Genomic DNA, 23,259 nt, shown 5'->3' with positions numbered 1-23,259 from the left:
TGAAGTGAAATTTCAGCTCAATTGGTAAGAGGCGATTCCCTTTGGGGAATGTAAAGGGCAAGAGGTCACGGGTTCGATACCCGTAGCGCTGCAGCGTGAAGATGGTTTATTGTGCGAACTGTCTGTGATCCTTGCAACAATACCCAAGTATGTCAAGCATGCATGTCATGGAGGGCAACCCGGTCCTGGGCCATCCAGGCGGATCGTCACAATTATCCAACTTAATTAACCCATTGTTTGGATGGTTGTTTCCCGTGGTTCATTAATGTACAGTATGGTATGGTACAGTATGAAGGGGAGCCTTGGCGTAACTGATAAAGTTGTTGTCATGTGACCAGGAGGTCACGGGTTCGAGCCGTGGAAACAGCCTCTTGCAGAAATGCAAGATAAGGCTGCGTACAATAGACCCTTATGGTCCGGCCCTTCCTCGGACCCCGCGCATAGCGGGAGCTTAGTACACCGGGCTGCCTTTTTATGGTATGGTGTTGTATTGTATTGTACTGTATTAATGAACATAATGTTTGGATAGACTGTATCGTTTGTTATGGTTTAATAACATTTGTATTGTTTGGTTTAACTGTATGATACTGTATAATAACTTGTAGGTTTACTAAAATATCCTTAACTCTTAATTAGAAATTAGTTTTTATATATATATATATATATATATATATATATATATATATATTAATAAAACTCAGGTAAAGAATAAAATAGGAACTTTAAAAATAAGTAGGTACTGGGTGGGGGTGGTGGAGGGGTGCGTGGTCATGGGATGAGGGTGGGGGTAGTGGGTGGTAGGGTGGGGGTGAGTGGTTATGGGGGTGGGTGGTGGTGAGGGATAGTAAGTGGGGGTTGTGGAGGGGTAGGTGGTGTGAGGTGGGTGGTTGTGGGATGAGGGTGTGGGTGATAGGGTGGGGCTGAGTTGTTGTGGGGTGGGAGTTATGCAATGGTGAGAGGTAGTGGGTGGTGGTTGGGGTGGTGGGGGTGGGGTAGCAGAGGAGTGGGGTAGTTGGGGTGGGGGTGGGTGGTAAGGCGGGGGGTGGGGTGAGTGGCAAGGGTGGAGTGGGGTGGGTTGGGGGTGAGTGGTAGCGTGGTGGTGGGGTGATGTGGATGGTGGAGGGTGGGGTATAATAGAGAAATGAAATACGTAACCACGGAAAAACCACCAAATCCGTGGTTACAAAAATTAGGACTTTTCATGGTTATATAACCATGGCATGAACCACGGGTTTACAACACCGTACTATATATTTTTAAGAACAATGGAAACAAACATGGTTACATAGAAAACAATACATTAATGAACCACGGGAAACCACCATCCAAACAGGGGGTAAGTTTATATTTCTTTTATTTTTTGCATGATTCTGTGTTTCAAATGGCCCTTACTGGATAAGATTTTTTTTTTTTTTTAATTTTTTTTTTGTACTTCTGGTTGGTGCATTTAAAATAAATAAAAACAAATTATAAGTAGCTATAATAACTGATCATCTGTATTGAGTCCTGTTTATGTGAATCATATGTATCATTTTATTTTGTTTCCCTTTTTGCTGATTTATTATTTGTAACTTGAAAGTTTTTACTTGGCTTATGAGATTCTGCATAATTTGCCATTGAATTGCTTAATAAAATTCTACCAACAATATAGCATTGGAATGAACGCGCTAATGATTCAAGAACTAATTTTCTGTGAGGTTATGACTAATGACAGACTTGGTGTACAACTTATCGGTTCATCCAAACTCGAATCTTGTATATGTATTAAAAGATTCATTGAATTTATACAAATATTAAATTTTAAATCAGCAAACTAAATGGACTGAAGTAAAATTTCGGGCTCGAACTCATAAAGTTCAAATCTTGGTTCTGCCTTTTGGTTGGTATTTGTAGCTTTGTAAAATATACCTCCCTACTAGTCAGCTGTACATTCTAATGCTTTGTCTTTGACTCTGTCAATTCAGTATGTTTATTTATGAGTCTAAGTGTAAGTATGCACATAACATAATTAGATTCTTTCTGGAGTAAAAGAATAGCCTCTATGGATTTTGCTTACATTTAGCATGATGACACGAACATGTATTTTATATTGTTGTTTTTGGCAGGTAGTGTATCCTTAGAGATTTCCTTGACCTACATCTACATATATAAAAGTATCAATGATTTCTGCTAACACATTTAGAATCTTAGTGTCTACTGTAGTATTCGTCTTGCTTGTTATTTGAATCGGTTGGATCTGTTTAACAGCTTAAGTTTATTCTGTTGAAAGATAGACGGATTAAGTAGCATACAAGTATTTTGATGGCTACATAATGAGATTAAAAGGGTATACGTGTATTTCTCAGCTTCTTACAGTATCGTAACCGAGTTTACTTGTAATTTATTGGCAGTCTTTGTGCACACTGTATATATGGAAGTCTTATACTTGCACCTTTAAATTTTCTCTATCTTTGGAGATCTTACGGAAAATTTACTGAATAAAAGCTGTAAATTTAGTCAAGTCCTCTATATTAGAGGCCTTTCTGACGAAATTGCATGTGTGACTAAGCATAAATTTATGCTTCGCATCGGAAGGACTGGGTTCAAATGAGCCCAGTGCTTGAACACTCCATCCGCCACCGATAACACTGAACTGTACAAACTCTAAGATTGTCAGAGTAGGAAGTGCAGGAGTGCTAGTCTGAATATTTTTTGAGATCACATGTCCTTCTCATAGGTAACGCCACTGCCTTTTTTTGTTCTAGCACCAATAGATTTTTCGTAATAAATTGCGAAAGAATTGGACAGACCGCCCTCAGAAATCCAAAAACTGTTATTTTCCTTATTTCTCGTCCTGAACGAGCTAGCCTCCCAATTGTCATTGAGACCACTTCACAAGCGAACTGCAGGCCCAGGCTAGAAAATGAGTTCAAGGGCTTTCTTGGCTCTCCTTCTCGAATCTCCCTTTTATTGTATTCCACTGACTCCTCTAATGATACCTGTCGAAGAGGGATTTCAACGATGTATGTTCCAGGATTAAACTGATCTAGAAATTGTGACTTCGAAAAGCTAAAAAGAATAACAATAGCCTTAAGATTATTACTTAATCAAAAACAACATCCATAGTCTTAAGCTGGTTGTGTCTAAAGTGTCATACATTGGCATCTGCTTTACCGGCGAAGCATTGGCTTCGGTGTTCTTCCGGTGTGAGCTCCAAGCTAAGAGAATTTCCGACTTTGCTAAACTCTGTGGCTCATATCAACTTGAACAATCATGCTTGTTTACGAAATTATCATATAGTTTGATGGCTTTCATGTGGTTTTCCTCGGATAGATGACTCAGGGGATCAGCTAGGATGGTTAAGGCTACAATGGTGAACTTTGAGTTTATAGGTTACTTCCGAGTTCCCACCCTACTTCAAGGGGACCCGGTCTTTAGTGCTCACCTTTTTCTATCATGGATCTAAGATGCAAATATTCTTTCCTTATTTTCATTGATTATGCTAACGATTTCACCCCTGTACTTTTTTTTTTTTTTTTTTATTTTGAAGTCGGAAATGAGATGTGATCATGTTCTTGTTATTAATAAGTTTGGTGTACTAGGAGACTCTTCTCCTTCCTTATTTTCTCCTATCTATTGTTGCATTAGGTTTCCAGCATTGACTGTCCCAAGTTTCTATAAGCTTTTACAGTCTAAGGTCCTATATATATTTTATGTTCATCTTCTCTTTTCGTGGTACAGTTTTCTTGTCACCTTATATCTTATTTTCTAGTATGGAAATGTTTTCGTTTGATGCTTTGTATCATAATAATTTTTTCAATATGTGCTCTTTGCTAAGATATCGCGCAACTACTAGTGCCTACTATCGAGGAGCTGTTCGAGCATTGCTTGTCTATGATGTCACCCGTCACGTAACTTTTGAGAACGTAGAGAGATGGTTAAAAGAGCTCCGAGATCACACGGACTTTAGCATCGTCATAATGCTGGTGCGTAATAAGGCAGATTTGCGTCATCTGCTGGCTGTTTCGACTGAGGATGCCAAGGCATTCGCAGAGAAGGAAAGTACATTTTTCACGGAACATCCGCTTTGGAGTCCATGAATGTGGAAGGCGCCTTCATAGAAGTGCTCACTCAAATACACCATGTTGTTAGCAGGAAAGCTCTTGAAGTAGGAGATGATCCGGCAGCATTACCCAAAGGGCAGACGATTAATTTCGGAGGAAAGGATGATGTTTCTGAAGTAAAGAAAGCTGGGTGTTGTTCTGCTTAGAACGAAGAGTAATCTAAATGGTATAAAAGATTCTTTTTGTTTTGAGCTAAATTTGTACTTCAGCCTCTATCTACTATGAAGTAACCACATGGATTGCTTAGCACTGACATTGTTGAATTGAGTGCAGTCCTAAGATTGAATATCCAAGTGATTTCATAGCATTCTTTATCTTGTTTCTATATTTTGCTTCCCTTCGTCAATGATTATAGTATTAGCTTCGTATGGACCTCCAAAAGGAGGTTTGGCATTAGATTCTGGTGTGGCTGAAATGGCGGAGAACCATACAGGATTGGGACCAAGAATGGCAATGGATGGTGCAGAAATCTAAGGGTAGAAATGCTAAAAGTTGTCTACTCAAAGCTGGATTTGCTGCTATGGTGTATGACATATGGATTGAAAGGAACGACAGAGTATTTCAGGACAAGAGCAGAAGCACAACAGTTCTTTTGCATTAATTGAAGACTAATCTTTGCATTCAAGTGAGGTCAAATAGAGATATGACTGAGTATTAAAGTAATTGGTTGTAACTTAGTTTTTTTCGGTTACTAGGAGCAAAGGATCACAGGTAGTCAGGTTGAGCAGGTCTCTAATGTATTTTCTGAGAGGGGTGTAGTTGGTTACGTGCCCCTGGTTTTATATTGCTCATTTGGTGATCAATGAAAATCATTTTAATTGCCAAAAAAAAAAAAAAATCTCATGATACAAAAGATAATAGTGTTCTCTCTTTTTCTCTGTTTTTGTTAATTTGTACACGTGATTTCAGAGTTTATAATACAAGGCTATTGACTGCTTGCCTTATTACTCCCATTCTTTTTTAAGATATTTTGGTTTTATCAGTATTGTTAGCCGTGATCTGATCGATGACTATGCCGAAGTTGATTTTTCATTCTTACAATTTTACCTCTTTTTTGTACTACTCTTTGGAGAAAGAATTATGTATATAGTTGGAAATCTTTAAATATGTGTAACAAAAACAAATTACTTGAAGTATCAACAGTTAGCATTAAGACTCCGATTTTCACCCGATATGCACACACTGTGACCCTAGCTCCCCCATCCCCCCCCCCCCCCACCCCCGCCCAGCCCATACAATAGCTGCAATTCCGAAATTCAGGATTAAACTATTTCTCTAGGGATGACAACAGGTAACCAGAAGCACCTTTTTTAAATGTCATGCAGTATTCATTCATCATCATGATAATGCAGCAAAGCAACACAGTAGAAGAGCGACCATGCCCGTTACTATCTTTTCATAAAATTCCCAGTAATGGGCATGGTCGCTCTTCTGCTGTGTTGTTGTGCTGCATTATAACGACGATGAATGAATATTGCATGAGCTATAAAAAGAGAAGAGAGTCAGGTACTGCAAAAGTATCCTCAATACTTATGGATGTCAATAATTCGCAGATTGTTTTCACAGAGTATCAATAACAAGCAATTCTGATGGATTCTTTGATTTTCTTCCATTACTTTTTGTTTGAGGGACCATAAAAATGCAAGGTACAGCCCCTTACACTTCTTTGTAGTTGAATCAAGTTAATCAACCACAGGCTTTTGAGTTACACTTTTCTGTTTCAGGAGCAAACTACATAAACATAAGTGTAAACTAAAGATTATTCAGCACAAATTAAAATGCTATCAATCTTAGAAACATGATAAGGAACTGGATGTGTAGAAAATTCTGACATGATAATCTGCAATGATTCTGGATATCCTCTCAAAGTTACAAGAAACTATAATTCACATAAGAATTGTGATTACAACGACCATGATAAAAATAATAATACTAACCATTACACTAATTGAATTCTTGAGATTAAGACTAATGTAGGGGCAAAACTGAAGCTCTACAAAAGGGACATGATTTTTTCCTCTGCAGCCACTTCTTGATGCATCCAGAGTGAAATTCATGGCCACATTGAAGTGTGCTAATGGTGTTTTCGTCTTTATATTCAAGTAAACAAATGGCACATGTTTCTTGTTCCTCATCTTCAACAACTGGGTCACCTCCATTAACATCTATATCCATAACAGGATCATAATAATATGTTCTTGTTTCCAAATATTCAGACATATCTTGATGATCCACCAACTCATTATATTCCTCTTCCTCTTCCTCTTCCTATATTTCTTCATCTTCTTCATCAATTTCATCACCATAGCCATAGGTATCACTATCAAGAATCAATTCTGGGAGTTGAATTGTGTGACGAACTTAGTTATTAATGACACGCATTCGAGGCGCCCTAGCTCGTGTAGGCTGCACTTCGTCGATTGTTCCACTTGGAATATGAGGCGGCTGTTGCTGATCAATATCCATACTATGAGCAAACTCCATTCTTGTTCGTGTTTCCAAATTCTCAGATATTTCAACTTCAAAATCTTCTTCCTCCTCTTCTTCTTCTATAATTTCTTCATGAAGAATCGACTCGGATATGTCATTCGCAAATTCCTCTTCCTCCTCTTCCTCTTCTTCTATAAATTCTTCATCCTCAAACGTAAAGCGAGTCATGAAATAATCAACGGTCAGTGAAGGTCTAGCCAATGTGGGCACTTCACTTGTTTGCTGATGTTGTTGGTTCAAGTAAAAAACTACTGCAGGTGGTAATGTTCTATTAGCATAACATTGATTTTCAGACATGTTTCTTGAAAAGAAAAAAAGAAAAAAAAACAAGAGTTTTTTGAAAGTTTTGAACTAGGGAATTTAATGATACTGGTGTTAATGTAACTTACTTATAGGAAAAAGATTTACTACCGAATTTGATTGGGATTTGACTTTGGGAAATCTTTCCTTAAAACCTTGTTTCCTTTCCGCCCAAGTTTCCTTTTCCCAACATTGCTAGGACTAGGATTTTAGGTTGACTAAAAATGCCATTGCGAATTTAGCATGTATATAGATAAATTATTTAAATGTTTATTGCGAAACACTAGTTAATCTTTTCCATTTTATGTAATTAGAATACAAAAACCAGAAAACACATTGAATTTTAATCAATATACCCTCCGGCTCAAAATAAGTGTTCACTTAGCTTTTTTCACACCCCTTAATAAAACACTACTCCTAGAACAAAAAATAGACACGTGACTAGACTACCTTTAATTAAGAAGATTCTTACTTATTTATTGCCTTAAGTAAATAGCGATAAATCTGAAAAAATAAAGTTAATTTCTTCTTGATTTTGTAAGTAAACACTTATTTTGAACCGGTGAGAGTATAAATTAAAATAATAATACCAGACATCTTATATTACTACTTAAGCGTTATATGATGATTTAAATATATGAAAGTGTGTCAATAAATATGTGTTAGTGATTGATTATTTGGTAATTATATACTTAGATCTTATATTCTCTCTCATTTTTATGTGGCACCTTTCGAATTTCGAGAGTCAACCAAAAAATTTTCCTTTGGCATTATATACCTCTTAAATATTTTAAGTTGTTAATTATTTTTTTGGTAACTAACTTTTCTTATTAATCACCAAGTGCAATATTTACATATCCATAGCATACTGACACAGTATAGCTATCTAAAATGTGAGACTCAAAAATCTAGCATTCCCTAGTTACAATCAAAACAGCAGCTGCTGTAACTTAGCTCTAATGCCCAGAGAGGCTCTAACATTACTCACATAGGCTATTTCTCTAGCTAACACGCCCCATTGTTTTGACTTGTTTTCAAACGTTCTCTGGTTCCTTTCCTGCCATACTACATGTACAAATTCCGTGTATACCAGCTTCAATATCTGAGCAGCCTGTGATTTACCTTTTGTATTTGCTACAATCCAGTTTTCCTGTTGTCCCCATGACTGAGCTTGGAAACCAGGTCTGTTTAACCATATCAGCAATTTTTTCCACAGAGTCTGAGTGTAGGAGCATTGCATAAACAGGTGATCTCTAGATTCAAATTGTCCTTGACACAGTTTGCAACTTTGATCCACATTTATACCCCAAGCAGTTAGTCTATCTGTTGTGATCAGTCTGTTTTGCATTTAGAGCCACAGAATAAATTTGGCTTTAGGCCTTGCTTCATTAGCAAACACCAGGCACTTCCAAGAGATTCTGTCCCTTTCTCGAAGCAGATGTAGGTATATTACTTTTATAGTAATTGGTTTCTGATTTCCAAAGTTCTGGTTTTGTTCCAAAATGCCTCTAGTTCCCATGATCTGCTTCACCATCCAGGATGCCTGATTCGGACTTGGCATAGTGAAGAACTGTTGGTTCTTGATATAGTAACTACGGATCCATCTGATCCATAGTTTGTCAAATTTATGGGCCACATCCCAGCAGGTTCTAGCAATTGCAGCTTGGTTCAAGATCTAGATGTTAATCAAGTTAAAGCCACCAGCTGATTTAGGTAAGCACATGTTGTCCCATGCCACAAGTGCCTTTTTAGTAATTGTATTTGTGCCTGACCAAATATAACTCCTACAGTAGCCTTCGATTGCCTTCAACATAGCTACAGGTATGACAAATAACTGAGCCCAATAAGATTGAATTCCAAATAGTACAGATTGCATCAGTTGTATCCTTCCGGCATAAGAGAGTTTCTTAGCGGTCTAGGAGGAAATCCTTGCTACTATTTTCTCTATTAGTGGGGACCATTGGAGGACAGTTAATTTTTTGGTGGACAAGGGTATCCCCAGATATTTGAAAGGCAATGTGCCTAATCCAAAACCAAATTGTTGGAGAAGGGCAGATTGAATAGTATCACTTATACCCCCAAAGTAGAAGGAACTTTTACCAATGTTTTCTTGTAGCCCAGATGCTTGAGAGAACTGTTGGAAACATTGATATAAGGCAGCAACAGATGTTTGATCACCTCTAGCAAACAATAATAGATCATCAGCGAAGCATAGATGGGTGATACCAAGTCTAGCACACTTAGGATGAAATTTAAATTATTTATTCTCCTTGAGAGTGTGTAAGCATCTGCTTAGTTATTCCATGGCAATGGCAAATAAATAAGGGGAGATGGGATCCCCTTGTCTGAGCCCCTTTGCCGCATCAAATGCCTCAGTGGGTTCACCGTTGATCAAAATTGAATAATGTACAGTTCGTACACACTCCATAATCCAGTGTATGAATTTAGTAGGAAAACATAATGCTTCAAGTACTTGTTCCAGGAATATCCGTTCTACCGAGTCATAGGCTTTTTGTAAATCAATCTTTATCATGCACCTAGGTGATATATGTTTCCTGGAGTATGCTCTGACTAATTCATTAGCAAGGATTATGTTATCTGCTATTTTTCTCCCTGGGATAAATCCAGACTGAGACTCACAGATGATAGAAGCAATAACCTGTTGGATCCTAGCTGATACTACCTTGGCAATGTTTTTGTATAGAACTGAGCAGCAAACAATTGGTCTATACTCTTTGATATTAAGTGGTGCAGCAGTCTTGGGGATTAGCGTGATAACAGTACAATTGATGGGCCTATAAATTTGACTAGTGTGAAAAAATATTTTAACAGCAGCAATGATATCTGATCTGATAGTTGGCCAAGCTTTTTTATAGAAATAAGCATTGTAGCCATCTACTCCAGGTGCCTTATCATCTCCAATGGACATTAATGCTTCATCTATTTCTACCTCACTAACCTCTTTACATAGTTCCAATCCCTGAGCATGAGTTAAAACTGGTCCCTTCCTCATAATAACCTTATTCACTGCAGGTAACGATTGAGCAGCAGATCCCATAAGCCCTTTGTAAAATTTTGTCACCTCTTCTTGTATGTCTTGTGATTCTGTCAATTTTATACCAGTAAGGGAAGTGAGTTCCACCAGCTGTTTTCTATTAGCTCTGTCTTTGATCACAGCTGAAAAATATTTGTTGTTTGCATCACCCAATTTAACACACTATGCCCTTGACTTCTGCCTCAATATACTCCCTTCAACGAGATTACATTTTTCTATGGCCATCAGACATTGCTTTTCTTTCAAGAGTAAAGCATCGGAACATTGGTGACTGATTTGTTCTTGAATTTGGGTGAGTTCCTTTCTGGCCTGGGAAATTTTTGCAGTAATGCCTTGAAATTCTTCTTTATTTAGTTTCCTAAAGTCATCTTTCTACCCTTTGTTTAGTTGTTAATTATTGCGTTTTATATAGTACGTTTTACGTAATTTCTAAATAAATAAATTTTATTTCAAAAAACTTAAAATTTTCTATATCCGAATTCACAGTTTTTAGAAATTTGAATTTCGAAATTCCAACGATGCCACATAAATTGGGACAAAGAAAGTAATTGCATTTATAATTGAGAGATATATAGTCAATTAAAGAATATAACTATGTTTAATATTGTCACGACCCAACCTCGTAGGCCGTGACTAGTGCCCGAGCTGGACACCCATACACACTTACCTAACCGATCGATATATCCATAACTTATTCTTGTCCAACATATATTAGTTCATATGGATGCTAAGATCGGATATAATCTTAAGCGGTCGCAAATAACAAACGTATCGTATAAACACACACACATATATATACGCGCACCAGCCGTTAAGGCTGTCACAGCAACTGGAGCCACTTAGACGCAAACTACACAGACATAACAGAATCATAACGACCCATGACCCACATACATGTCTACAGGCCTCTAACAAAAATAACTGAATCATATGGCGGGACAGGGCCCCGCCGTACCCCTGAATAGTCATATATGCATAAATATGTACAATGGAAAGATCGGTACCAAAAGTGTGGGCTCCGGATCAAAGGAGCACTCTCAAGTAGCAGAATGGGCACCCTAGGCTGGCGGATCACCACAATAAGCGTCTGTACTTGCGGGCATGAAATGCAGCCCCCGAAGAAAGGGGGTCAGTACGGAGTATGTACTGAGTATGTAAGGCATGAAATACAGAAAACAGAATCATAACCGGAATAACAGTACAGGACTAGGTACACCGTCCAGAATACCAAGCTACTTACCTTCCAGACACAATCACGTATACCGATGTCATATGTCAGAAAAGTACAGAAAAATAAGTGAATCTTCCAGAGTGCTAAAAGATCTCACTTTCCAGACACAGATCATGCATGACAGAATCATATATCATAGATACATATAACGTGCCCCGGCCTTCCCGTGAGAGACGCGGTAGATCATGTATCATGTAAACATATATCGTGCCCCGACCCTCCCGTGAGGGACGCGGTAAATCATGTGCCATGTATGCATATAACGTGCCCCGGCCCTCGGTGAGGGACGCGGTGAATCATATATCATGTATGTCAATATCATGTATCATATATGCATGTAACGTGCCCCGGCCCTCTTTTGCGGAGCGCGGTGAATAGAGTCATCATATGCCATCCTGGCCACCACCCCATCATCATATCATCATGTCAACATATCATATATAACGTGCCCCGGTCCGCAAGTGAGAGGGACGCGGTGAACAATGCAGAGGAGTACGCACGAGAACATATCCTGGCCCAGGCTCAGTGAAGGGCATACTGACGCTGCATGAACAGAGTAGTGCGAAACAATATATACATAAATCGAGACCCGACAGATAGGTATACTTATCGACACCTGAAGGTTCAGAACAAGTTCCAAACCAATCGAAGCTAGTATAGCAAAGTTACAGATATTTTACCACAAAACCTTTGCGGACATTTCAGAGGCCATTTTGGAAAACCGAAGCAATCATCATATATACATATAACAGATTTTGGAACAATCATGTTAAGTACCTTTCGGATCTCGTGATGGATGAAATCAAATATAACTTTTGGAACCGTACGCACATATCAAGGTATATCAAAGCTTAACGGAATAGTCGGACGTGTTATCGTTCGAAAATCAAGACATTAATCATATATCATCTACATATACATATAACAGATTTATGCATGCATACTCGTAGAACACCGTGCATTGTATTGCTGCGGAACGTGCAGCTCGATCCATAATCGTATTATAGTATTGCCGAGGAACGTTCGACCCGATCCAAGATTGTATGCAAAAGTTAGGAACATTAATACTTACAAAATCATTTTAAGGACATAAATTCTTATACTTGGCTTACTATCCAATTATACAATAATCTCAACCATACTACGTATACTCGTATCAATAGGCCAATAGAAATCGTAGACGAACTCGTAAACTTATCAAATAGAGCTTTGGAATCGTGAATACGTATCGAAACCATATGAGACGGCTTATGGAGGTCAAAGATATTAGCCACCCTAATGGCTCTAAGAACGAGAATTTCTTTGAAATTATACATATACATCATTTGTTCATTTCATAGAGATCATGCCATAAGAAAGAAAGGTAAGTCTTACATACCTTGCCCGCTTTCTACGCAAATCCAAAGTTAAGTCTTTGGCTTCACAAGATCTACAATAACATTAATTCGCACCAAACATTAGGCATAAACACTTAAGAATTCAATTCCAACCAACACTTTTTTTTTTTTACAGAAATTTCGGCAGTATTTCCCCTGTAAATACTACCATCCCCGAGAATCCAACTCGGCTATATCATTAACAACAAATCCGAGAATTTAACTCGGCCAAAATATCAACAACAATACCAACGATTATTCCAATAATACCAACAATTAATTTAAGACATATTCTAACATTAGTAACCTTCTTCTCTACATAATTCATCAACATTCAATTCAACTACGTACATTTAAACCGATATCAACACTCACGTATTCATTACTAATCCAAGATCATTCAAACACAATTCAAGAACACTTTAAGCAATTTGTACAATATTCAAACAACCCTACTAACACCATATTCCACCCGAAACTTCTACAAATGCAACGAAACTACGACGATGCATTTTTCTTCTTTCAAAGTCATAAACTACAACAATAATTCATACGTTAGCAATGTTATTCCCGCAAATTCAAGAACAACATTAATGACCATGGTGGCTTCCAAAACAGCCCACAATCATCACAACTTCAACTGGAATCATCAAATTCTCATTTTCATCATAGAATACATATCAACAACAACCAAATTACTACATAAGAATTTTCCATCTTCCTCCCTACACTACACACATACACGGCCACATACACTCACACCCTCAACACACAAATTTCATGCTTTTAATTCAATTCTACTCACTACAACATATATAAACCTTCCATAACATGAGAAAGAATGGAAATTCTTACCTTTTCTCCAATTTCCCACTTGCCACAAAAGTAGTTTTCTTGCTTAAATAATTATATCACGTTGAAGAGAGTCTTGAACTTAGTAAGAATACTAGAAAATTATAATTTTTGGATCCGAGATTGATGGCTCAAAATTATTATTTTTTTCTTCTAGGGCCGAATTCCCTTTCTTTCTTGCTCTCTCTTTTTGTTTTCTTAAAAGTTGTTGAATTTGTGGCAAATAATAGTGGCCCTTTCCCTATATATTTACTTGGATTTAATTTCACATGGGCTTGGCCCATGCCACCCCTATGGCCGGCCACTTTGTTGGGCCTTTTGCCTTTTTTTTTTAAGCCCAACTTACTATAACTAATATTTTTGTAATTCATGAAACGAATTTTCAAAATTTCAATTTTGCTCTTAGCCTTCCTCAATATTTCCGCGTCAATATTTTGTGGACAACTTGTGTGCCAAACAAGATCAAACGTATAGGCTTGCTCTTAGCTTCCCGCAATTATCTTAAATTATCCGAATGCACAAAATGCGGGATATAACAAATATTTCTTATTCTGCTGTCAAACAGAAGCTATAAGTTTATATTTCATCTCCACAACCAAAAACAAAAAAAAAAAATTATTCGAAATTATTTTTTTCGATGAGTGAGGTCAAAAACTTTAACGGCAAAATGGCTAAAATGACGTCTAAACTATGACCGGATTTACAGTAACACACTCATACTTTACAGGGTACTATTATCCCCTCCCCCCCCCCCCCCCCCCACCAGATATATTTTTAAAGCATTTCTTTGTCATTTATCAAGTCAGCTGAATAACAAATCAAGTCTTTTTATTTCGTTTACACATAGGCGTTGAAAAGGGACAAAAGACTAAGGGATCCGGTCATTATCAGTCCAGTCACTCTTCGAACAAAACAAAAAATGGAAACCCTTTACTTCACTCTTCAATTTTTCCTAATTTTGTATCTAGAAATTCGGGAAAGAAATTACAAGCCCAAACATTTTAAATGTAAGATAGAAATGAAAAAAGAGCATAAATTTATACAAATGAGAGCTTACAGCTTCACGATAGCCGCTAAACTTGGGGAAGAAAATGGATTTTTTGAGCTTCAATATAGAAGACAATGGATCTACAACTTAGGAATGGCGTACTTAAAAGGGAAAAATGAAAAATTACAGTTATTTCTCTTCTACGTGGCCAAAATACACAGGTGTGCAGAGTTTTAATTAACCTCTACATTCTCATGTTCGTATGTTCTACTTCTTAGCCAATTCAAACGATAAATAGAGCTGTCAAAACAGGCCAGCCCAGTCCAAACTTTGCGGGCCAAGAATTTGATGGGCTAGCCTAGGCCGGACCATTTGAAAGGGCCTTAAAATGGCCAGCCCCAACCCAGCCCTAAGAGACACTACTAAAAAAACAGGTTATCCCGACCTCAAAAAATGGTTATTTCCGACCTCATGAGGTCGGTTTTGGCCAAAAACCGACCTCAAAATTAGGTCGGAAAAGAGTGGGTCGGTAATATAACCGACCTCACGAGATCGCAAAATACCGACCTCGTGATTTTTTACGTTGGATATTAATTATATAAATTACCGACCTCGTTAGGTCGGTAATTATATTAATAATATAATGATATGGGTTTAACGACCTCATGAGGTCGATAATTTATATGATTGTGTAATATATTGTTTTAGATTTTCGTCATCGCGAGATCGGAAATTTACAATTTTTGCAAAATATTTACAGAAACCCGACATCATGAGGTCGGTAATTTCTAATTTTTGGGAAAATTTTACAGAAAACCGACCTCATGAGGTCGGTAATTTCTAATTTCTATTGAAATTTTTACATAAAACCGACCTCATGAGGTCGGTAATTTCTAATTTCTATTGAAAATTTTACATAAAACCGACCTCATGAGGTTAGTAATTTACAATTTCTGGGAAAATTTTCCATAATACCGAACTCATGAGGTCGCTAATTTTTAATTTTCTGTTTTTTTTTTTTTCAGAAACCGACCTCATGAGGTCGGTATTCTGGAAAAAAATTGGTAGAATCTAACTACCATTCCAGCTGCCCCCTGTCAAGATGAAAACAATGCAGTATTCAACTAAAACCAACCCAAATAGCAGCCAACAATTCACCAAACTACTACAAATACATAAAACATTAAGCTACTTCAACAAACACATATACTACAACCACCAATACATCAAATTAAATTCGAAACTACTTCAAAGTTGAATCAAAACGTCATTGAAACATTCAAAAGAGACATTAAACTACTTCAACCTTTACAAACATCCACAAAACATTAAACTAATCTACACTAAGTTAGTCTACAACACTAGACTACTTCACCCGTCGCAAACATCCACAAAACACTTACACAATCCACAAATCCACCACAACATTAACATTCAAGCATGCCTTTGTGTGTTTAACACGTGAGTCCCATCATCATCCGCACCACTAGATTGAGTATGGGTTTACGAGCATCATCAGCACATGAGGGAATCCCCCTCGAAGCAAGTGATGCGTCTAATTGGGCCCTCATACCGTCAAACTGCATATCCCTTCGCCTCTCCCTTTCCTCTGAGGCCTGTAGTTGGCTAGATATCTCGGCAATCTTTTGCTCCATGGCCATGGCACTCACTCTATCAAACGACTCGGTATTGGAAGAATGTACGCCTTCCAGGGGCGACCGGTATTGACGAAATGCACGATGTGGCATTCCGTAAGCTGTGCCAAACCTAGTGGGACCACCAACACTCTCAAGCCCCCTTTCCTCCATTTGTTCTTCTGCCACCTGTGTGTTGGGTGGCTGAGTATGAAGAAACTCCGCCTTTGAATGTTGAAATTGATTCTGAAATTAGAAAGTAAAATTAGCAACCAAGTTAAATCTCGAATTCAATAGAAAAAACTATCAAATATTTAGTAAACAACCAAAATAGAACATGGTTGAAATCAATACTACTAATAATTCAACTAAAAGAATAGTTTAACCCAGTTCAATAAACTTAACCATCTAGCTTCAGGTGAGCTACAAATAGAATAGTTGGGGTTGTCATCCACATATGCAATTGGACCACTAGTAAAGAAGATCCCTTTTACTTGAGATGTTTGGCCAAATTTGGCCGCACCACCAGTAGCATGTGACTTCTAGTGTCCATCAGATTGCATAAAAGGAATGAGGAGTTCTCTTTAGGCACCAAACTGTCATTCCCAATTTATGTCACAGGTTGATATATCACATAAGAATACCTGCAAAGTACAGCTTCTCTATGGCTGAATGAAGTACATCAACAGACACAAGAAGATGAAGGCACCGAAAAAGAATACATGAACTACAGGGTAAAACTAGACACAAACTGACAACAGGAATAAAACATAACTTCTAAGTCCAACTAGATGATGTGACAGTGACATGCTGAAGCATAAAGTACCGTCACAAAAGGCTCAACGGACGCTAAATTCATTTAGTTTCTATCCCAAAGAAAAACACTGATGATCCTATCAGTGTATCAGATTCCCAATGACCAAATTCATATGTTATTCTAGTGATCATTTCCTCTTTTTTACTTTTCTTTATCCTTTTACAGGTTTGTCTTTTCAAGTGATCTTGCTGCAAAGTTGCAGCAAAGCAAGAGAGGCAAAAGCTGCAGAAGCATTTAACCAATAATGCATCATCACTCACATAAGCTCATTTAACAGTACTACAGTAGTAATCCAAAAAGTAGTTTCAAGGAGATACGTAAGCTGCACAATCTTGGGTACAAGAAGCATTACATATTACCACCGACGATGAATTACTTTATAATGCTTCACAGTGTATCTTCAATTAACCTATCAACATGCACACACAAACTTAATAGTAATTAAAGTACCTTGTTCAGACATCAATTTTTTTATTCAAACGTGATAATAATTAAGGTAAGTTATCTGGCATGAGACCTAAAATTCTTCCTCTTAAATCTTGTATGTCCTCCATTCCTCACACTTGAGTCAATACATTCCCTACTTTCTAATAATCAGCATGAGGAAGGGAGTTATGCCTCTCTTCTTAGCAATTAAATCCATTGGGGAATTTATGGTGGCAGCCAATCTCCTTATGGGACTCACTTCCACATTTCTTGACATCTTTCTCTACAATACTAATTTAAAATAGAGCCAAACAGTTGGTGTCACATATCATCACAATTTTCTGCCACTAAAAACTCTCCAACCATTTTATTTTGTATAATATCAGCCTGAGATGAGCTCAAATGGAGCGACATGGACAACAAGAATCATATAGCTAGCCCCAGCTTGTTTGACATTGAGACATATTAGCTGTTGTAGAAACCCTCTAACCACCTCATTAGCATGAAATGGAAAAAGGAATACGAAGGTAAGTTAATTTGATGTGGTATAATATATCAAGTTATATAAATGTTTATTGTGGCAGTGACTTTAAAAAAAAACAGGTTTAACTACTGATTTTACTCTTCACTTTGTTATCATGATTCCAGCCATTGTCAACACAAGCATATTTTCCTACTAAAATACTGTCAAGATGATGTGAACTTGTATTCAGTTTACTTCAATCCATATACAAACTAGATGAAGTAGATAAAAGAAAGCTTACGTAGGTCTACTTAGCCCGTTCCTCACACCACTGGTCTGGATCATTAGTGTTTGCCTTCTTCTTCACGTGAGTGATCTTGAACGCCTCATCTTGAGGCACTGGCATCCCCCGTTTTAGTTCCTACAAAAGAATAAATTGATTAGACATAAAAAAAATAAAGTAAATTCACAATCCTACAAGTACACTTAAGGTAGACTTGCCAGCTTCCTCCTCACGGCCTCTTGGCTCATAGCCCCACTAGTGTGTAGGGAGCCACCCTTTGTCGAATTTCTAGCCTTCTTCCCTATGTCACTTAGTTGTAAGAATCTTTCATTAGTTGCCCAGTAATGAAGTAGCTTGGCATAGTTTTCAGGAAGGATCCACTTGGGCTTCTTGTTAGATTCACGAACCCTTCCTAACATGTCACTTAGTAAGCGCTGAGCTTTCTTCTTGAAGTTTTGGGCTAGCTGCGTCTCATGTTCCGAGCGCCAGACACATTTATCCTGCAATGAAAAGTAAATGAGTTTAATAATAAGGAATCGATCAATATAACCGGATTGTACACTTAAAAATAATAAATGCATATACCTTAAATGCATAATAGATCTGTCTCTGGCGATTTGGTGACATCTGGCCCCAAGTAGGTGAGTCTTTAAATAGTTTTTCTATCTCATCCGTAAGGAGTCTTGAAGCTTTGTCTGGTAACCAACTACCAAAAATATAAAAATTAAACACTTAGAATTGATTTAGTGCATAATCTTTTGATAAAGGCAACTGGTGATAGGAGCGCTTCTAGCAGAAGGAAACTTATACCCGTATCATGCAGGCTCAATGATCAGTCGCCCTGATAAATCATAAGATTCCAGTTGTGAAGCACTTAAACCTCCACGTAAGTCATTCGCGGTAGGAGTGTGAGGCGCAGTACTACTTTCTGGAAGATCTGGACCTGTAATATTGTGCTGTTCAATAGATGATGAAGAATGATGTGATGCAGTCGGACTGGGAGTGGTCGTCGGAGTACCACTAGACGTAGCCTGCTGAGATCCGGAAGTATACCGAGTGAAGCCCTGTGGGGTAGGATAACCTGGTGTGGACATCATCGACGGGCTCTTGGGAGGCGCCTCAGTAAAGCCCTCGCGTGGAGCCATATAGGGCCGACCAAAGCTGTATGGAGGTGGAAGACTATATGCAATGCCGTTCATGAAGGGATCATGAGGCAATGGAGCACCGTGTGGTGGGAGATGTGGCGACGGGCTTCTATCTCTAATCACAAGGTTTTGTGGTGGTCTCTGGGAAACCCCCGTCTCCTTAGCCTTCTTTGTTTTCTTACCCTTTTTAGCAGCAGGTTATATTACTGCTGGCCTCAGAAATGCATCAGAGGAGTAGCATGGAAAGGCACAAGTGCTGTCACTTTGCAACCTTGGTAAGTTTGGTGCAGCAGCTACACAAGGCTTGGTACAGCTGATTGTGCATACAGTGCTTGGATGTGCTGCAGTGATTGCTGGTCTGAACCAAGAGGGGAATTTTAAAAAAAAAAAAAGGGGGGGGGGGGGGGGGGGGGGGGGGGAGGGGGTGAACATGCTGAGAAGGCTAGAGGTGATTGCTAAACATCAGGTGACTGCTGGAAACAGGCTGCTGGTGTGAGGAACTTTGCACATCACTAGGAATTTTGATAAGGACCAATTTGAAGGCTGCAGTGATGGCATTAACATCATAGCCTTGGCTAGAGTTGTTTATTAAACACCAGAATAATACATGGAGAAATAAGGAGTATGTGCAGATCTGTTTTAGACTACTGGTGTGAGAAATGGCACATCAGCAGGAAGATAGAGACTGATAGTATTGCTGGTTATTGTGCTTAATTTTGGTCAAATGTAGAAACCAGCACAGATTATTGTTGTTGGTGCACAAGGTGATTTATGGAGACTAATAGGCACAAGGTGTGCATAAATGCATCTTTTTTGCTGCTGCTGTACACCAGGGTGTGCAGGCCTTGAAGTTGGGCTGATTTGTAACAGAGTTAGAATATGGGAGTAGCAGCAGGTTAAACTACTGCTTGTGCTGTGCCTATCAGACAATCTGTTGTTCATATGCAAACTTCAACTCCAAATGATTAGATGTACAGTCCCAACAATTAGAGATGGAAACCATCAAATGGTATATGTGGTAATTAACAATTAGGCACACAAATAGCAATTATTTCCAAATTTTGGTTAAATCATTAAAGATCTCATACATCAAACAGTCTAATATGCAGCCTTAAAAACAGTTAGCCCTCAAACATTCAGACCATTGATCAAATCCAAAGCCTTCTTTTATATTTTAAAGTTTCACCAGAGAAAGAAATACAACAATCTGAGATTAGTGACTTAGAACAACTGATCACTTTTTACATGACTCAAATGATTTTAAACATCCAGCTGAAAGCACATCAACTTTTAAAATAAAATACGTCCAGAATATAAAGCAACTATGATTTCAACTTGAAACTCTTGAACATGATAATAGGTCGTTCAAACAAGTTCACACCTTTATTTTCAAGACTACAAGACAACATGTAAAGCATCTAACAAAGTATGACAGTAAAGAGACTAAAGTTGTCTAGAAAGGTCGACCAAAATATGCATTCTTTACTTATCGATTCATGAAACCAGGGGATACAAATAAATAGTCCCGATATGGTCATATTACATGCCTGAACAAACCAGCAACTACAAAAGGACCCAAGAAGGGAAGCCACACGACTGACCACCATTCTTCATAACACTACATTTTGTTATGAAGAAACATTATGTAATTAGTAGATCTCTTATTGCCAAAAAATGACAGATACAAGTTAGGCAGGGGATTTCAATTGATACCCTTTTGCTAGAAAACTATACTGTATACCAAATGTTGTACCAGTGTAAATATTAGATACTTTCAGAAGGAGAAAAATATTTCTAATTTTTTCTGAATAAGGCATGGTCAGAATATGCAGGTTGTAGTTTGCATATGAACAACAAATTGATATACACAGATATACCAGTGGTATACATGGTACACAGATATGTTAGTTTGCCTCAATAGGATTAGTAAGGTAAAATTCTACAAAAGTGAAAAAATCATAAAACATACCACTACACCGTCAAGATTATCAAGTGCATTACCCCTCTTAGATCTCTAAAATGTCGAAATGGCTCAAAGAATGTCTTCGTTGAGGTATCTGAAAGGAAACAAAAGAGAAAGAAACAACATAAGGATGCTTTTAAGAGGCTAAGGAGGAAGAATAAAGACGCACAAAAATGTAATTTCATAAAAGTTGACAATTTCAAAACACTGATAGTATTCCAAAATCAAGTACTAAAGCTAAAAAAAAATACTTACTAATTGCTATTAATCCTCATCCCCATCCCCATCTCCCTCTTCTGACCATTCTTCCTCATCAATTGTTTCATTTCCATTATTACATTCGTTCACCTCTGCATTTATTTCTTCCAATATGTGTTCTGCATGCTCTAAATCATCTTCTAACTCATTGTCAACTGTTTAGTGAACAACTGATATGTCGTCGTCCTGGAACGCAACAAGCAACACATTCTCCACTTCCACTCGACCCACAGGCTTGACTTTAATTACCACCCACCAAGCAGACTTATCTGGACGCAAGGGATAAGGAGCATAGTACACTTGTCTAACATTTTGTGCAATAATGAAAGGATCATAAGCCGCATACTCCCTCGTGTGATTTACTTCTATGATGTTATACTGCTTGAATACCCTTGTACCTCTATTTGGGGTTGGATCAAACCACTTGCACTGAAAAAGTACAATTCTGTTTTTGCCACCACCAGAATATTCTAGTTCTAGGATCTCCTTAATTACACCATAATAATTGACCCCGGCTTGGTTTCCATCGCCACCTTTAACCCAAACCCCGCTGTTGTTAGTTTTTGTATGCTTAGATCGTTCTTCGGTAGTAAATTTAAAACCATTTACCATATATTTGTCCATAGAATAGACCATACCGGGTCCCCAAGATATGTCCTTTAAAAGTTGGTCATGGTAACCATACTCTGTACTATAAACCTATTAGTAGTTAAGAAATAGTAAGTTAGCAATAATATAATGCGCACGTTTTAAATTATATTAGCTTTGTGAAAAGGCTGTAACACTTACATAATTGTTAAACCACTTCCCAAACTGGTCGTACACTTTTTCAATGCCATTTACATGCACAAAGTAGTTGTCCGACAAAATGGAGTTTGAGTTAGTTGTTATGCTTTGTACTTGGATATTTAGTGCAAAATAATAATAACTTACTCATAATATCGTTGAACTTCCGGGCAATTTAGCAAGACATGTATCGATGCAGATTTAGACTCCATATCATTAAATTGTCTTGTACGTTTTTTTGAACCTGAACCCGGTTGATTGAAGATTGATATTGGCTTTGCTAAAGCATCATTCTCACCTCCTTCATAATGCCGATTGGGTGTGTTTCGCAAGCATGGCACATCATTCCCAAAGTAGTAAGAACAGAAATGAGTTGTTTCCTTAGCAAGGTAGGCTTCGCAAATTGATCCTTCAACTCTATGTTTCTGCTTGATACCTCGTTTAGACTTGCCAATAGTTCTACATAATATTATTTTAAGCGTTATTTTTTTTTACAATAAATTAGTACAGAGAAATAAATAAAAATTTACACCTATTACCTCTCGAAGGGATACATCCAACGACAATGAACTGGGCCTCCGAGTCGAGCTTCCTCCGCAAGGTGAATTGGAAGATGTTCCATCACATCGAAGAACCCCGGTGGAAGAATTTTCTCCAACTTACTTGTTATTACAGGAATATTCTGATGCATCCGATCCAAGTTGTCTACCCTCAACGTACTGGAGCACAAGTCTTTGAAGAACAAACTAATTTCTGTCATAGGCTTCCAGATTCGGGCAGGAAAGCTACTAAATGCAATGGGGAGTAATGTTTCCATGAAAACATGACAATCATGGCTTTTCATCCCATGTAACTTTCCTTGCGCCATATCAACACGTTTTTCCAAATTTGATGCATACCCATCAGGCATCTTCAAGTTCTTAACCCATTCACAAATCTTTCGCTTATGATCCATTGTGAATGAATAACTAGCCTTAGGCTTGAAGACCCCGTTCCCTTTGTCCTGCAACCATAACTCTTTACGCATACAATATTCCTGTAAGTCCAATCTTGCCTTTGGATTATCTTTTGTCTTGCCCTTGACATCCA

General features: G+C 37.9%; 3 protein-coding genes and 1 pseudogene across 3 annotated transcripts; 1 reads left to right on the top strand and 3 right to left on the bottom strand.

Moving 5' to 3' along the window:
• Positions 1-3,186: 3,186 nt before the first annotated feature.
• On the top strand, positions 3,187-4,417 carry LOC132638657 (ras-related protein RABA1f-like; annotated as a pseudogene).
• A 1,445-nt stretch (positions 4,418-5,862) lies between these two features.
• LOC132637850 (E3 ubiquitin ligase BIG BROTHER-related-like) lies at positions 5,863-6,890 on the bottom strand. Its single transcript, XM_060354879.1, has 3 exons — positions 6,480-6,890; positions 6,090-6,371; positions 5,863-5,982 (listed from the first exon to the last, which is right to left on the bottom strand). The coding sequence occupies exons 1-3, from the start codon at positions 6,888-6,890 to the stop codon at positions 5,863-5,865; spliced, it is 813 nt and encodes a 270-aa protein (XP_060210862.1).
• A 931-nt stretch (positions 6,891-7,821) lies between these two features.
• LOC132637849 (uncharacterized) lies at positions 7,822-8,241 on the bottom strand. The gene has a single exon (XM_060354877.1). It carries the CDS (start codon positions 8,239-8,241, stop codon positions 7,822-7,824), a length of 420 nt encoding a protein of 139 aa, XP_060210860.1.
• Positions 8,242-17,969: 9,728 nt separating this feature from the next.
• Positions 17,970-18,839, bottom strand: LOC132638656 (uncharacterized). Its single transcript, XM_060355466.1, has 2 exons — positions 18,604-18,839; positions 17,970-18,518 (listed from the first exon to the last, which is right to left on the bottom strand). The coding sequence occupies exons 1-2, from the start codon at positions 18,643-18,645 to the stop codon at positions 18,222-18,224; spliced, it is 339 nt and encodes a 112-aa protein (XP_060211449.1). The 5' UTR covers positions 18,646-18,839; the 3' UTR covers positions 17,970-18,221.
• Between the last annotated feature and the right edge of the window lie 4,420 nt (positions 18,840-23,259).

This window comes from Lycium barbarum, chromosome 4 (assembly GCF_019175385.1).
Source record: "Lycium barbarum isolate Lr01 chromosome 4, ASM1917538v2, whole genome shotgun sequence".
Classification (NCBI taxonomy): domain Eukaryota; kingdom Viridiplantae; phylum Streptophyta; class Magnoliopsida; order Solanales; family Solanaceae; genus Lycium; species Lycium barbarum.
Note: the sequence above shows the minus strand (reverse complement) of the source record. Positions and strands in the feature narration are given on the sequence as shown.